Raw genomic sequence first — 15,290 nt, 5'->3', positions numbered from 1 at the left:
TGATTGATTGGTCCCCTCCTCTTCTCCTTGTACACAAACTCGCTCGGATCTGTCATTAGCCCGCATGGTTTTTCATACCACTGCTATGCTTACGACACCCAATTCATTCTGTCCTTTCCCCGCTCAGAGACCCAGGTCGTCGCACGCATCTCTGCTTGTCTAGCTGACATCTCTCAGTGGATGTCTGATCATCACCTCAAGCTCAACCTTGACAAGACTGAACTGCTTTTCCTTCCGGGAAAAGATTGTCCCACTCTTGACCTAACAATCAACATTGGCACCTCTGTTGTTTCCCCGACTCAGACTGCAAGGAATCTGGGTGTGAGCCTAGATAACAACCTGTCCTTCACTGCAAACATCGCTGCTGCAACCCGTTGCTGCAGATACACGCTTTACAACATCAGGAGGATGCGTCCCCAGCTGACCCAGAAAGCGACGCAGGTTCTGGTCCAGGCTCTCGTCATCTCACGCCTAGACTACTGCAACTCCCTCCTGGCTGGTCTACCTGCATGTGCCATCCGACCTCTGCAGCTCATCCAGAATGCAGCTGCTCGTCTGGTCTTCAACCTTCCTACATTCTCCCACACCACGCCGCTCCTCCGCTCCCTCCACTGGCTTCCGATAACTGCTAGAATCCACTTCAAGACAACTTGCGTACCATGCTGCGAATGGATCTGGCCCTTCCTACATCCAGGACATGGTTAAACCGTACACCCCAGCACGTGCACTCCGCTCTGCATCAACCAAACGACTCGCTGCACCGTCGCTGCGAAGGGGACCCAAGTTCCCATCAGCAAAAACACGTGGGTTTGCTATCCTGGCTCCAAAATGGTGGAATGAGCTCCCCATTGACATCAGGACAGCAGATAGCTTACACACCTTCCGGCGCAGACTGAAAACTCATCTCTTTCAACTCCACTTCGAGCGACATAACTATTAACAGAGCACTTATATACTAATAAAGGACTGGCTTATCTAAAGCCAGTGGAGTAGCACTTGAAATGTTTTTGCTCTATGAAGCCTGATGTACTTATATGATTCTGTTTTCTTCAAGTTTGTATTTTGTTGGTCGAACGCACTTATTGTAAGTCGCTTTGGATAAAAGCAAAATGTAATGTAATGTAATGTGGCTGCGCCTGCACAGGGTGGGGTATTCTAACTATTCTCGCTCCCCACCTTTGGCCATCATTCCCGTCCCGTGCTGCTGTTTTGGCTCTCTGTGGGTTTTGGGCTCTCTGTGAACTTCGCTCCTCGCTGTGGACAGGCCCAGACTGCTTGCTCTGGCTTGTTGCTGGAGCCGTTCTTGGCGTCAGGGAATGGTCCTAATACACGACTATAAGAACATTTATTATTTAATTTGTGTATTCCTTGCTGTCCTTTACATTGACTTTAATTTGATTTAATTTGTGTATTCCTTGCTGTCTTTTACATTTGCTTTAATTTGTTTATTCATTTGTTGTTTACATTCATTCAGATTTGGTGTATTTTGTTGTTTTCTTTTGTTTATCCTTTTGTCAGAATTATAACCTTTTATCCTGTGCTGGACAGGTGCTGTGGGCCTGAGGCGGCAGACTCCCTGGTGGTGGCAGTGGTTTTCTTCACATATCCGTTTTGAGTGGTGTGCAGTGTCACGGGTAGTGTTGTCACGATACCAACATTTTGGTTTCGATACCGATACCGATACCAAGTCAAGAATTGCGATTCCGATTCTTTTTCAATACTTTTCTTAAAAAAAGGGAAACATTCTTAAATATAATCAGGGATGCAAACTCATCAGGTATGAAAAAGGTGACAAGGATCCGAGCCCCCCGACCCCACGGAATATCGGCTTTAAATTAGGAATAACAGATTATTTTAGCAGTCAGAACAACTAAAGCAGCAGGTAATAATAACAGAAACGCCAAAGAGTCACATGTAATATAAATATATATTAAAACTGCGGTCGCACTTGTGCGCGCAGTGATGAGCGGGCCCTCGCGTCCGTGCGTCTGTCGGGGAGGGTTGCTGGTCCCCCCCCTCAGTCCTCCGAGATGAGCCGTTTGTCATGTCTCTAAATTGTTTACCTGACTTTGCGTTCCTTTGTTTCTGACCAGGAAATCTTAGGCATGTGCGCCAACTGCGTTGGTACCATTTGTCCTGCATCAACCAGGTAGCGATATGCCGACAGTGAAGAATAAACATATTTATAACTAGTTTAGCTAGTTCCAGAGGTAGATGGAATAGCTAAGTGTGTTTGGTCTAACTGTTCGTGTGTGTTTTGCTCAGCTCCGCAGTCCGTCACAGGAACAATTAAAATGTAAACCTAAGACGCAAAGAAGTGCAAGATAACAGATAAATATATAACAACCACAATGTAGATTCAATAATATGAGAGAAGTTGTAGATTAAGTGTAGACAGTATTTCAAATAAAGACAATGCAATGTAATAAGTATATACAGTATATGCAAAATGACAAGTACTATATGGCACACAGATGTAATGTTTTAATTATAAGTAAAAGTATGTAAGGCTGAAGTGACAGCAGTGATGAGCTCTACACGTCTACGCTCATACGTCTGTACTGCAGTCAGCGGAGGTTTGGGTGGATGATGTTCCTGAGCGCTGTTCAGGCTTGCTTTATCCAGCACCTCAGGTGGCAGCTCTGTCCTTCTGATTTGCCGTGCACTTTTCAAAGTAAGGGTCGTTCCCCAGCAGATCCATTTCTCCAGAATTGTGGTAATCACAGAGAAAACAAGAGATCATAATAAAGACATGGTTGCTAAAGCATGATTGAACAATGTAACTGTAAGCCTTATAGACAGAGAAAGTGTTTGTGTGGGGGAGGGGGGGGGGGTGTTTATTTGTAGGCTTTAGGAGATTTTTCATGAAACCATATGGTGCTTCACTTAATAAATACAAGGGCTGTAGCCTAATATTTATATTTATTATATGCTTTAGGAGCTGTTTGTGTTTGTTGTAGAACATGTAGGTGTGTGTTGTAGAACGTGTAGGTGCGTCTGTGTGTTTGTGAGCGTTGATGTGCGAGGCAGACAGGCAGGTTTCAGTAGCTTATCTGACATATAAATGGTCCAAAAAGGTATATTCTCCGTTAGCTTACGAGGTCCTCGATTCAGCTAGCAACTAATTTCCTCACAATTTAGCATCACATTGGATATGGGCAGAATTTGTGCTGGATTGGAATTTTTTGGAACATTTCCCTAGGAGGACTTTGCTAAAATGTGCTTAAAATGCATGAGAAACGCACATTTTTCAAAATGGCTGACTTTCTGGGGGGCGGGGTTAATAAAAGCCAATTTGAAATATGTGTGCAATCATAATAGAAATATGTATACAGCGTTTCGTGAATATCAGAATAACTATTTTCGAGTAGTTTGGAGTAATTTACGACATGTAAATGGTCAAAAATGGCGTATTCGCTGTTAGCTTACGACCTCCACGAGTAATTTTTCAAAGATGTGCTCCTCAATTAAGTATCATATGGGATAGGGGCTAAACCTGTCCTGCATTGGAATTTGTACGATCATTCCCCTAGGAGGAGTTCGCAAGAACGTGCGTAAAATGGCTGAAAAATGCACATTTTTCAAAATGGCCGACTTTCTGGGGGGCGGAGCTAATGGAAGGCAATTTGAAATATGTGTGCAATCATAATAGCAATATGTATACAGCGTTTCGTGAATATCGGAATAACTATATCCGAGTAGTTTAGAGTAATTTGCGACATGTAAATCGTCAAAAATTGTGTATTCGCTGTTAGCTTACGACCTCCACGAGTAATTTTTCAAAAATGTGCTCCTCAATTAAGTATCATATGGGATAGGGGCTGAACCTGTCCTGCATTGGAATTTTTCCGATCATTCCCCTAGGAGGAGTTCGCAAGAACGTGCGTAAAATGGCTGAAAAACGCACATATTTCAAAATGGCCAAGTTTTTGGGGGGCGGGGCTAATGGAATGTATGTACAAATATGTCCGCAATTCCATAAGGAATGTCTGTGCTAAAATTCGTGAAGTTCTGAGATTTATATGTGACTACCACACAATAGGGGGCGCTAGTGAGCAGTATTTTTGAGAAATTACGTTTTTTTTTTTACATTCTTGAAAAGGTCGTGGGCTGTGATGCGTGTCCCAAGTTTTGCGTACCGAAAACACATTTAAGCACATCGTCATAAAAAAAAAAAGTACAGGCCACGCCCACATGTGTCATTCGTTGTGACACTTTAAATATAAGTCCATACTCATCCCCAGAGTATGTCTACAAAAAAAAAAAAAGATTTCGTCCATCATTTCACGAGTTATACATTTGTCATGTTTTTGGCGCCCCCTATAGTCCAAAATGGATATTACTTTTTGTGCTTATTCCCCAATACAGACTGAACCTTACCACCAAAATGCGTGTTTTATTGGTACATTGTTGATGAATTATGAGCATTTCTATCTAAGCCCCGCCTTTTTGAGAACACGTTTAGAGTACTGACGGCCACATTTATCGACTGAACATGCTCATTCCCTACGATAATGTGTCTGACCCTCCGGCGATACTGTATACTGAGTTTGGTGTACAAAAACCAAAATTTGAAATTTAAGTGAATATTTCACTGTTTTTAACATTATGGTAATTAAAAAAAAATGAAGGAGGTGGAGCTTTCGGGTTCCAGGACATAATATGTAGAGTAGGTCCACCCAAATAAGTGGACAAAATGTCAGGTAATTCTGAGTTACGGTGCCACTTTGTAAAGGTTTCCAAAAATGGAAATGTAGTAGTTTGGATGAATTTGTGACATGTAAATCGTCAAAAATGGTGTATTCGCTGTTAGCTTACGACCTCCACGAGTAATTTTTCAAAAATGTGCTCCTCAATTAAGTATCATATGGGATAGGGGCTGAACCTGTCCTGCATTGGAATTTTTCCGATCATTCCCCTAGGAGGAGTTTGCAAGAACTTGCGTAAAATGGCAGAAAAACGCACATTTTTCAAAATGGCCGACTTTCTGGGGGGCGGGGCTAATGGAAGGCAATTTGAAATATGTGTGCAATCATAATAGCAATATGTATACAGCGTTTCGTGAATATCGGAATAACTATATCCGAGTGGTTTGGAGTAATTTGCGACATGTAAATCGTCAAAAATGGTGTATTCGCTGTTAGCTTACGACCTCCACGAGTAATTTTTCAAAAATGTGCTCCTCAATTAAGTATTGTATGGGATAGGGGCTAAACCTGTCCTGCATTGGATTTTTTCCGATCATTCCCCTAGGAGGAGTTCGCAAGAACGTGCGTAAAATGGCTGAAAAACGCACATTTTTCAAAATGGCCGACTTTCTGGGGGGCGGAGCTAATGAAAGGCAATTTGAAATATGTGTGCAATCATAATAGCAATATGTATACAGCGTTTCGTGAATATCGGAATAACTATATCCGAGTAGTTTAGAGTAATTTGCGACATGTAAATCGTCAACAATGGTGTATTCGCTGTTAGCTTACGACCTCCACGAGTAATTTTTCAAAAATGTGCTCCTCAATTAAGTATCATATGGGATAGGGGCTAAACCTGTCCTGCATTGGAATTTTTCCGATCATTCCCCTAGGAGAAGTTCGCAAGAACGTGCGTAAAATGGCTGGAAAACGCACATATTTCAAAATGGCCGACTTTTTGTGGGGCGGGGCTAATGGAATGTATGTACAAATATATCCGCAATTCCATGAGAAATGTCTGTGCCAAAATTCGTGAAGTTTTGAGAAACTATATGTGACTACCACACAATAGGGGGCACTAGTGAGCAGTTTTTTTGAAAATGTACGTTTTTTTTTTACATTTTCGAAAAAGTCCTGGGATCTGACTTGTGTCCCAAGTTTTGCGTCCGAAGCTCATTTTATGCTATCGCAATTTAAAAATAATGTATAGGCCACGCCCACATTCTGCACTTGTTGCGACACTTTGAATATAAGTTTGTAGTCGCCCCGAAAGTATGTGTAAATAAAAAACAAAAAGATTAGTCCATCCCCTCTTGAGTTATAAATTGGTGGTGTTTTTGGCGCCCCCTATAGTCCAAAATGAAAATACTTTGGTGTGCCTATTCCCCAAGACAGATTTAACGTTTCCACCAAAATCTGTGATGTTTGGATACATTGTTGATGAATTAGGAGCATTTAATTCTAAGCCCCGCCTTTTTGCGAGTACGTTTTAATTCATGGCGGAAATATTTATCGTTTGAACATGCTCATCTCCTAGGGTAATGTGTATGACCCTCCGGCGATACTGTATACGAAGTTTGGTGTTGATAAACTAAAAATTGAAATTTAAGTGAATATTTAAGTGTTTTTAAAATTATGCTAATTTAAAAAAAATTAAAGTAGGCGGAGCTAAGGATTCCAATTGGGTTATTTGTAGAGCAGGTCCACCCGGATATGTTTGCAAAATGTCAGGTCATTCGGAGTTATGGTGGGACTTTGTGAATTTTTCCAAAATGGAATTGAAATAGGTGGCGCTAGCGAGCAGGTTGGACAATTTGAACTAATTGACTCCAAAATATCAAATTTTTCACCGATCCTGGCGTCCGTGCAAAATTATACAACTTTTTCAGCATCCTAAAGGCCTGAAAACAAGGATTCCGTAATTATATAATAATAATAATAATACCACGAATAACAATAGGTATCCTTGCACTTCATGCTAGGACACCGTTGGGTCCTAGCACTCTCGTGCTCGGGCCCTAATAAAAGCATTTATTTTAATTGTGTAGCAGTGAGTTTAACATTTTGGCAGCACTGTTGAGCTTTTTGAAAATGTATTTTCATGCCTCTGTGCAAGGCTTAGTCTTTCTATCTTTATAGCCACTGGTGTAAAGTAACTAGGTTCATAAACTCAAGTACTACTTGGGTACAATTTTGAGATACTTGTACTTTATTTAAGTATTTCAATGTTTCTTTTGCTACTTTGTACTTCTAATCCACTACAGTTCAGAGGTAAATGGTGTACTTTTCCTCCACTACATGTATTTAATACCTTTATTTACTTCACAGATGTGGAGGAATGATGTGAAATATAATCAAGTGTTAAATCCGACTTTAGTTCCACCTGGAGTAAATCCACAAGCTACCCTGCAGTATACAAAGTCATTCAAACTAGCTGCACCTTCACCAGCCTGGAGAACACTTTCATGATCAATCATTATAAAACATATCATATATACTATTCTGAAATGGACCAATCTGCACAATGACTACTTTTACTGTCGCTACATTAATACTTTTACTTGAGGAACATTTTGAATGCAGTACTTTTACTGTAACGGAGTATTCCTACACTCTGGTGCTTCTAGTACAAGACCTGAGTACTTCTACTTTTACTGTCGCTACTTTAACTATATTTTGATGATAATACTTTTGTACTTTTATTTGAGGAACATTTTGAGGACAGGGAGCTCTGCTCTGAACACCTGAACGGCCCGTTCACAGACTTCTGGCGTCTTTTTTGTCAACAAGCCGAGGCGCAGCGGCAGTTGCACTCCCACTTGCAGCCATGCTTCTCGTTTTCTCACATGCTCTGGCAGCTAGCGCGTGGCGGGGCAATAGTATGAAGCTGCAGCGTCGGAGACAGCAGTTACAGAACCGCACACACAGGTCCCGCGTCACGACCGCACACACAGGTCCCGCGTCACGTGACGGAGCACGTGACGGTCAACGCACGTTCACATGAATGTTTATATATATATATATTCTCTTAATTTAGTTGAGAATTTCAAAAATATAGTCTTTTATATGTATATTAAACAACACTGTTAATTTAGTTTTGGGTATGTTTATAATTCTCGTTTCATTATTATTCAAAAGAAAACAACACTGTTAAACACTGTTCCTTCTACAGTATCATAATTCTCGTTTCATTATTATTCAAAAGAAAACAACACTGTTAAACACTGTTCCTTCTACAGTATCATAATTCTCGTTTCATTATTATTATTATTAATAAATCAAAGGTGTCTTCGAAGAGGTGCTAGATTACTGAAAAACAACTGTTAGTGTGTTCATGCACCAGCCTGCAAAAGATAAACAAGCAGTTTGACCGAGAGGCATTTCAGTTCAGAATACATTTTTATTTATTTGTATTGCGGGGTCTGATGTTTCTTCACTGGGGGTGAGGCGGGGTCTGCTGTTCCCTCTCGAGGGAGATAACCTGTCGTGGCATTCTGAATATTGGCTGAAGGGTTCCCTCCAGCAAGCTTCTGGCCTCCAGAGTCCAGAAGGCAAACCTTTGGCTATGCCTTTGAAACAATAAGAACAAGACGTCATCTAAAGTATTGCATAGGGAAAGGCTAAGGCATTGGTGCACAATTGATATGCATTAATAATCTCAACAATAACTGACTAAAACACCTCATGCAATATTACAAAACATGTCAAAATGATGACACTGTCTGATAAACGGTAAACAGGCAGTCAGCACAGTAAAGATTATTTACAATGAATTCAAATTGTAATACAATGACTATTAAAGAAGCATTTACACTGAAGACAGAACTTAGGCTACTGCTGATTTAATGTGTGGACATATTGACATGCTTTTGTCATCCGTTGAAGTTTAATGAATTAGCTGACTATAATTAATCATTAGGGTTGGGAAGTTTACTTTTTTTAAATGTAGTAGGTTACAGATGAGTAATTACCCTGTTAAAAGTGTAATAGGTAATGTAACTTGACTATGTAACTATTTGTATTGAAATTATAATGTTAATTATGGTTATTTTATGTTTTTTGTGAGTCACTTTGGATAAAAGCCTCTGTCAAATAACATAACCATAATATACAGTTTCATTAAACAAATAAACAAAATGGTTAACAGTTGGTTTTGCAGCGAGTCATCATAGGCTAACAGATTACATTTAGCACTTGTTGCTTGTATGGCTGTTCAATACAACAGAATAGTTGTTAACTTAAAAAAAAAACATGATTCACATTACTCACACTCTTACTGTAATTAGTGATTCAATTACTCAACTATGACACCTAGTTGGGCTTGCCAAATTCACGCTAGTTTCATTAAACAAATGATCAAATATGCTAACGAAGCTAATGCTTTTGGTAATGCTTTTGCCGAAAGCTATAGCTAACGAATAGTTGTTTTTAGAGACTTTAATACGGTTAGAAGCTATCATAAGCAAACAGATGTTTGTTTGTATTGCCTTAACACTATCATAGTTAATGTTAGCTAATCACACTTCATTTCAAGACACCGGAATTGTTATTAATGTTAAACAAATAAAACTGTAAAAGCACTTCACATTACTCACATTCTCTGCGTTGACGTTAACATTCATGTGAAGTTGTGAACGTGCTCCGTCACGTGCCGCCGTGACGCGGGACCTGTGTGTGCGGTTCTACAAGTGCTGTCTCCGACGCTGCAGCTTCATGCTACTCGGCCGAGATGGGTCTGTCTGCAGACCGCAGCAAGGAGGCGTTTCCTATAGGGGCGTTTCCTAACTTTTTTTATCCAGCTGCTTTTATAAATCCTCGCAGAAGAAGTCATTGTTCTAGTGATGGGAATTCCGGCTCTTCTTGCTGAGCCGGATCATTTGGCTCACCAAGAAGAGCCGGCTCTTTCGGCTCCCAAAGGGCTCTTCAGTTTACCACATATTATACATTTTAATTAAATCAAATGTAGCGCTGTTTTGACTAATTATTTATATGTGTACACATATATCACTTAAATTATTCAAGACATCCTTTGTACTAAAGTATTCAAAAGTAAAAATTACATGTTTAATATAAATTATTTGCTGTGGCCAATTGTTTTCATTGCATTTACAGACCCGTGTAACTCTCTGATACCACCCAATTAATGCATTGACTTGCTTGTAGAACCACGCTACACAAAACAGATGGCAACACCTATAAACACTATTTAAAAAAAGGGACTACTGTATCAACCTATATAAAGTATATAAATATAGTTTTTCTCCCTGCAGGAGAGGGGAGCGTGCTTTGAGATCAACTGCTAGGCTGCAGCGGGGAGAAGAGGGGAACAAAAAGTAGGAAGAGAAGTAATGGGTCAGAAACCCTCCTTTTTACGCAGCGGTCCAGACATAGACATCATAGCTACGGCGACATAGTTGCCAGTTACTTTTGGCATTAGGGCAGGGATATCTTTCAAGGTTTGACATAATGAATTGTGCTACTTTTAAAGCAAGCAACGATGTTTTCAAATCTGTAATCAAAAAGCTCCTCAAAAACACTATAGAAGCAGTTCCTGCCGTTGTTACGTTAGTTCAAACAGTAACAACGGACTACTTTTCTTAGCGGATGCATGTCAATTTAAATCAATACAAAAAACTATTTTTCAAATCAATAAAATCTTTTTCTAAATCCATAAAAGCATTTCAATTATTATTGGGAGTCATGTCGTTACTTTGTTGAGAATGTGGCCGTGTGTAATAAGCGGGATAATGTCCACATTGCACATTGCATAATGTGCCTTCATGCCGATCTAGATCCCTCCGCAAAAACAAAACAAAAAATGTCTCGTTCGCGGGCGAGAGCCGGCTCCCGTCGTTCACTATAGGAAACGCCCCTATAGGAAACGCCCTATAGGAAACGCCCCTATAGGAAACGCCCCTATAGGAAACGCCTCCTTGCCGTTGTCTGCAGACAGACTCTATTGACTCGGCCGGGTGCACGGAAGAGGGGAGGGACTTAGAACGTGCTTGAGAGGAGCGGGACTGCAGGCACGGCTGCAGTGCAGCAGGGAGTAGAAGCAGAGCGCTAAACACACACGGCTCTTATTAAAACGGCGCTTTTTCACGGGAGTACTTTTCCCCGTCATTCTTAAAGTACCGATACTAAGGAAACGGAGGAATCGTACCGTTTTTAACGGCAGGGTATCGCGGTACCTTTCAGGTATCGGTACACCGTGCAACACTAGTCACGGGTGATTTATTTTGGACCCCTTACTCCCCTTTTTGTTAACTGCCGCCGTGGTAAGCCAAGCCCTGTCCGTTTCCCCAAAGTGGGTATTTTATTCAAATGTATTGTGTGTGGTGTTTTTAGATATTTTGTATGTTATAAATAAAACTGTATGCTGACCCTTAAAACTGTCTCTGCCCGTGGTGTAAAACGAACCTGATTGCCACATTCTGGCGTTGTCGGCAGGATCACCCCATTAAAGGGGCAGAGACAAGTTTTTGTTTAGTTTTCTTACCTTTTTGATGTTTAGTTTCAGCAGTAAGTGTCTTTTCCCATATGTAATTGTAGAGCCAAAACAGCAGTGTGTAATATAGGGATCCCTCTCTTCATACCATTGTGTGTGGTTTTTGTGTAGCTGTCCTCAGTTGTTATGGAGGACGAGATGCAGCAGCTCCGCGAGCTAGTGATGGAGCTCAGGGCAGACAACGAGCGACTTCGTCAGGAGCACGTTGCTTTGCGGATGAACTCTGGTGGTGCTTCTTCTTCTGCGCCGGGTCGTCATGACCCGTCTGCAGGTGTCACTGCTGCTGAGCGAGTTATTGTTATTCCAAGGGACCGTAAGTGTCCCATGTTTAATGGCAAGACAGGCATGGGCGTAACTGAATGGATAGAAGAAGTACAGGCATGTGTGCGTGCCCGCCATCTTTCTGCTGCGGACCAAGCCCTCTACATATTTGATCATTTGGAGGGATAGGCGAAGGAGGAGATTAAGTTCCACCCTAGGCTAGAGCGAGGAGACTCAGACCGAGTGTTCACCATCTTAACGGCCCGTCCACACAGCGGCGTGCGTTGAAGCTTCCAACGCTTCTGCTCATTCACTTTGAATGGGGTGACGTCACTTTTAGCCGAACTGCATTTTGGGAAGCGACGCGGAGCGTTGCTCGCTTCAAAAGTTGAGCAATGTTCAACTTTTGACGCCTCGGCAGAAGCGTCAGCCAATCGAATCATATGCCAGTAGAAGCTCTAGCCAATCAAACCGCTGCTTGTGTGTCAGGGGCGGGAGATTCATGTGATTGGTTGTTGGTCGAGTGTCAGACACGCCCGCCGGCAAGCGTCAACGCACGCCGCTGTGTGGACGGGCCGTAAGGGAGCTTTATTGTTGTGCTCAGTCTTATGTCACCTTACAACAAGTTTTCTTTTCTCGGCACCAACTTGAAGGTGAGACCCTTCAGGAGTTTTCCTTAGCTCTCATGGCTTTAATGGCTCAGGTTGAGCAGCATGCACCTTATGGGATGCCTAATGCAGATGTTCTCCTTCGGGATCAGTTTATTGAGCATGTTCTGGACAGTTCTCTCCGCCGGGAGCTTAAACAGCTTGTTCGTCGCCAGCCTACTGCCACCTTGTTGGAACTTTGTGGCGAGGCTATTAGGTGGGAAAGGGAGGGTCTTCCAGGGGGTACTAGAGGGCGTAGCTCCTCTCTGCCATCAGCTTATGGTCTTCAATAATGGAGTACAGGGTCGCTTCCAACCCCCCCAGGTTCACTTCCAACCCCCCCCTCAGGTCAATCCACCTGGGCCAGGGTTGAGTGAGTTGATGGATCTTATGAAACGTCAGCAGGAGCAGCTGAACAGTGGCGTTGTCTCCTGGAGGCAAAGGGAGGCCCTTGCCTCACAATCCAATCAAATCGCATCAACTTAGTGTTGCAGTGACGCGTCCTAAAACCCGGAAGTAAGCTGCGCTCGGTTTCCCTCGACAAAAAAGCAATGGGATTTCTCCATAGGATTTTGGAAAATAGCTCGAAATAAGGTCAGTGGAAAACGAACCTGTTAGATAAATGCACGTTTTGTTCAGCCGGATAATATCCACATGTCTACTCTACTTTTATAATTTTCTAATCATAAATCTAATCGAGAGAAGATAGATAGCGTCACTGCACCACTCTCACCGCCCTTTAAAAGAAGCAAGCAACTGAAGCAAGTGTAATTATGGAGGGTGGGGATTTGGAGTATGTAATCAAAGACATAGAATACTAAACTTCCGCTACAGCAGCAACAACAAATACAATCTGATGACAGGCCGATGCCCAAACTGGAGCTGTGTACAGCGAGGAAAAAAGGAGCGAATCGGACGTAAAACGTTAAAGGTCTCCTGATTTAGTTTGTGAATGAATGCTTATTAGAGTTTCGGCTTGAGAGTGCGTGCGCTGCGGACCTGTCGGTTAGATAACAGGCGTGTGTAAGTCCTGCATCTGTATGATACAAATGTGTGTAAAATTATACCGGGTGCTGTAATGACTCATCTGGTTATGTTATTATATTGACCGCCACACCCCCCCGACCCAAAAGAAAGGACGTATTATTGGCTTCCCCTAATTTTTTTCCCACGCCACGCTACTGCAGCTGAACACACTTACCCAGACTGTAGCCTCCCTGCAGATGCCTCGCTTCCAAGGCCAAACTTCTAGTAGTGGTCCTTTAATATGGCGAAGGTGCCAGCAGCCTGGACATCTTGCTCGGGAGTGTGATGGTGTGCGGGCTCCCCCCCGACATCGTAGTAATTCTGTTGCTGGCGTTAACTCCAGTGCTTCTCTTTCTGCCCATCTCTCCTACCGGTCGGAAAACTGAAACCCACTGAGCTGCCGAGCCACAGCTCAGTTGGGGAGTCTACAGGTTCACTGGAAATTGCCGCAGCTGACTTAATTGGCTCTTGTCCAAACATCAATGTTATGATCGGAGGTGTAACTGTCCCGTGCTTGGTGGACACTGATTCCATGGTGTCTACAGTCACTGAGAGTTTATTTTTGGAGAGGTTTGCACCTTGGGGCCTTGATCGCCTTCGCTCTTGTCACTGGCTACAGCTGCGAGCAGCTAATGGCTTAGCCATTCCATACATTGGCTACTTGGAACTTGATGTAGAGCTGTGTGGCAAAGTGATGTCCCGTTGTGGGATCCTGATCGTTAAGGACCCCCTGGTGCTGTGTCTCCTGTCCCTGGAATCCTGAGGATGGGTTTTATGTCTGTGACCCCGCCTGTTGTTCATTGATAAGCCTGAAACATGCACTTGTCAAGGTTCAGAGGCAAATTTTGCAAATATGGCAGTAGCCATCGATCATCTTAATATAAGATAAGATATACTTTATTGATCCCTTCCGTGGCGGATTTTCAAAATAAAATACAGTAAAACTATGGTTGCAGTCCCAAGTTAAATAGGAATTTAACAATGAGCACAAGATAATTATTTACACTGTTACATTTACAAATAGCATTGTTTACTCACTCATACACTGCGTGTCTCTGTTGCCAACTAATGGGAGGAATGGTGCTGCTTGTGCTGAGATATCAGTGAAACAATGTCGGGATCCAAACTGGAGTGTTAGTCTCATATCACAGTCCACATTGATCCTGTTACGCTGCTTTGTTTTCAGACCAACAAGTGCAGAAAAACCAGCTTCACTGTTGTAGGTGGTTGAAAACGGCATCAACTGTTTCAGAGCAGCGTCAGCCAGCTCTGGGTGCTCAGGCTGGACGTGGACCCAAAAGTCTGTCAAGCTTTTCTCTCTGAAAGTAAAGCAAACAGATATTGTTCTAAACTGTATTAAAGTAAACAGGTATTATCTTGAACTGTATTGAAGTGAACATGTATTATTTGGGACTGTTTTAAAGTAATCCTATATATATATATAAACCTTCTTACCTACACTCCATGACCCAGATACCCTGACACACACACATACACCTCCTGTCTCCAGCACACACACATACACTCCATGACCCAAATACCAGTACAAACACACACATACACTTCCCCCCACCAGCACACACACAGGTTCTTTTCAAGGTTCTTTCTGGGGCCAATATAATGTTTGATTGTTTGGGAAAGAATAGTTTGTGTGAAATCTTCCTTGGGAAATTAAAGGAGTGGAGTCCGGTGGAAGATAAAGATTGATTCTGCCCTTGTCTGCTCACGCTCTGTTCAGAAGTAATGCACCAATATATCTGTGTACAATGTTTGATTGTCTGGAAAGGAATAGTTTGTGTGAGATCTTCCTTGGGAAAGTAAAGGAGTTAACCCAGGTGTAAGATAAAAAGTGATTCTGACCTTGTTTACTTCCGAAGCTCTCACGCTCTGTTCAGAAGAAAAATACTTTTTCTCAGAACTCTGATTCGCTGTATTGGGCCCGACCCAAAGTGAATCCAACCAGTAAGAACACCTAGGGGAGTGAGCAACCGACCCAAACTCCTCCCCACGGACTCTCTGATTCGTTTAGGAGTAAAATGGGACGGACACACATCTCCGCCCCAAATATGTCCATATATACTGTTGTTTATTCATGCAAAATGCCCCCTGTTTCTGACTGGCTGGTCCCGATATCTGTATCGCACAGCAGTAGAACTG

The 15,290-nt window shown here is 42.3% G+C and overlaps 1 protein-coding gene across 4 annotated transcripts in view; it reads right to left on the bottom strand.

The window, feature by feature from the left end:
• The window catches only part of LOC117452816 (bone morphogenetic protein receptor type-1B-like), an 81,025-nt gene that overhangs the window by 18,412 nt on the left and 47,323 nt on the right, over window positions 1-15,290 (bottom strand). Inside the window, exon 2 of one of the 4 annotated variants that reach the window (XM_071204376.1) lies at window positions 14,172-14,452. The exons of 2 other annotated variants lie outside the window; for them this stretch is intronic. In XM_071204376.1, the coding sequence (XP_071060477.1) occupies window positions 14,172-14,373 (202 nt within the window). In that variant the 5' untranslated portion in view covers window positions 14,374-14,452. Of the gene's footprint in view, window positions 1-13,308; window positions 13,354-14,171; window positions 14,453-15,290 lie in introns of those variants that run through there. One more of the 4 variants, XM_071204377.1, reaches the window with a different exon arrangement.

This window comes from Pseudochaenichthys georgianus, chromosome 9 (assembly GCF_902827115.2).
Source record: "Pseudochaenichthys georgianus chromosome 9, fPseGeo1.2, whole genome shotgun sequence".
Taxonomy (NCBI): domain Eukaryota; kingdom Metazoa; phylum Chordata; class Actinopteri; order Perciformes; family Channichthyidae; genus Pseudochaenichthys; species Pseudochaenichthys georgianus.
Note: the sequence above shows the minus strand (reverse complement) of the source record. Positions and strands in the feature narration are given on the sequence as shown.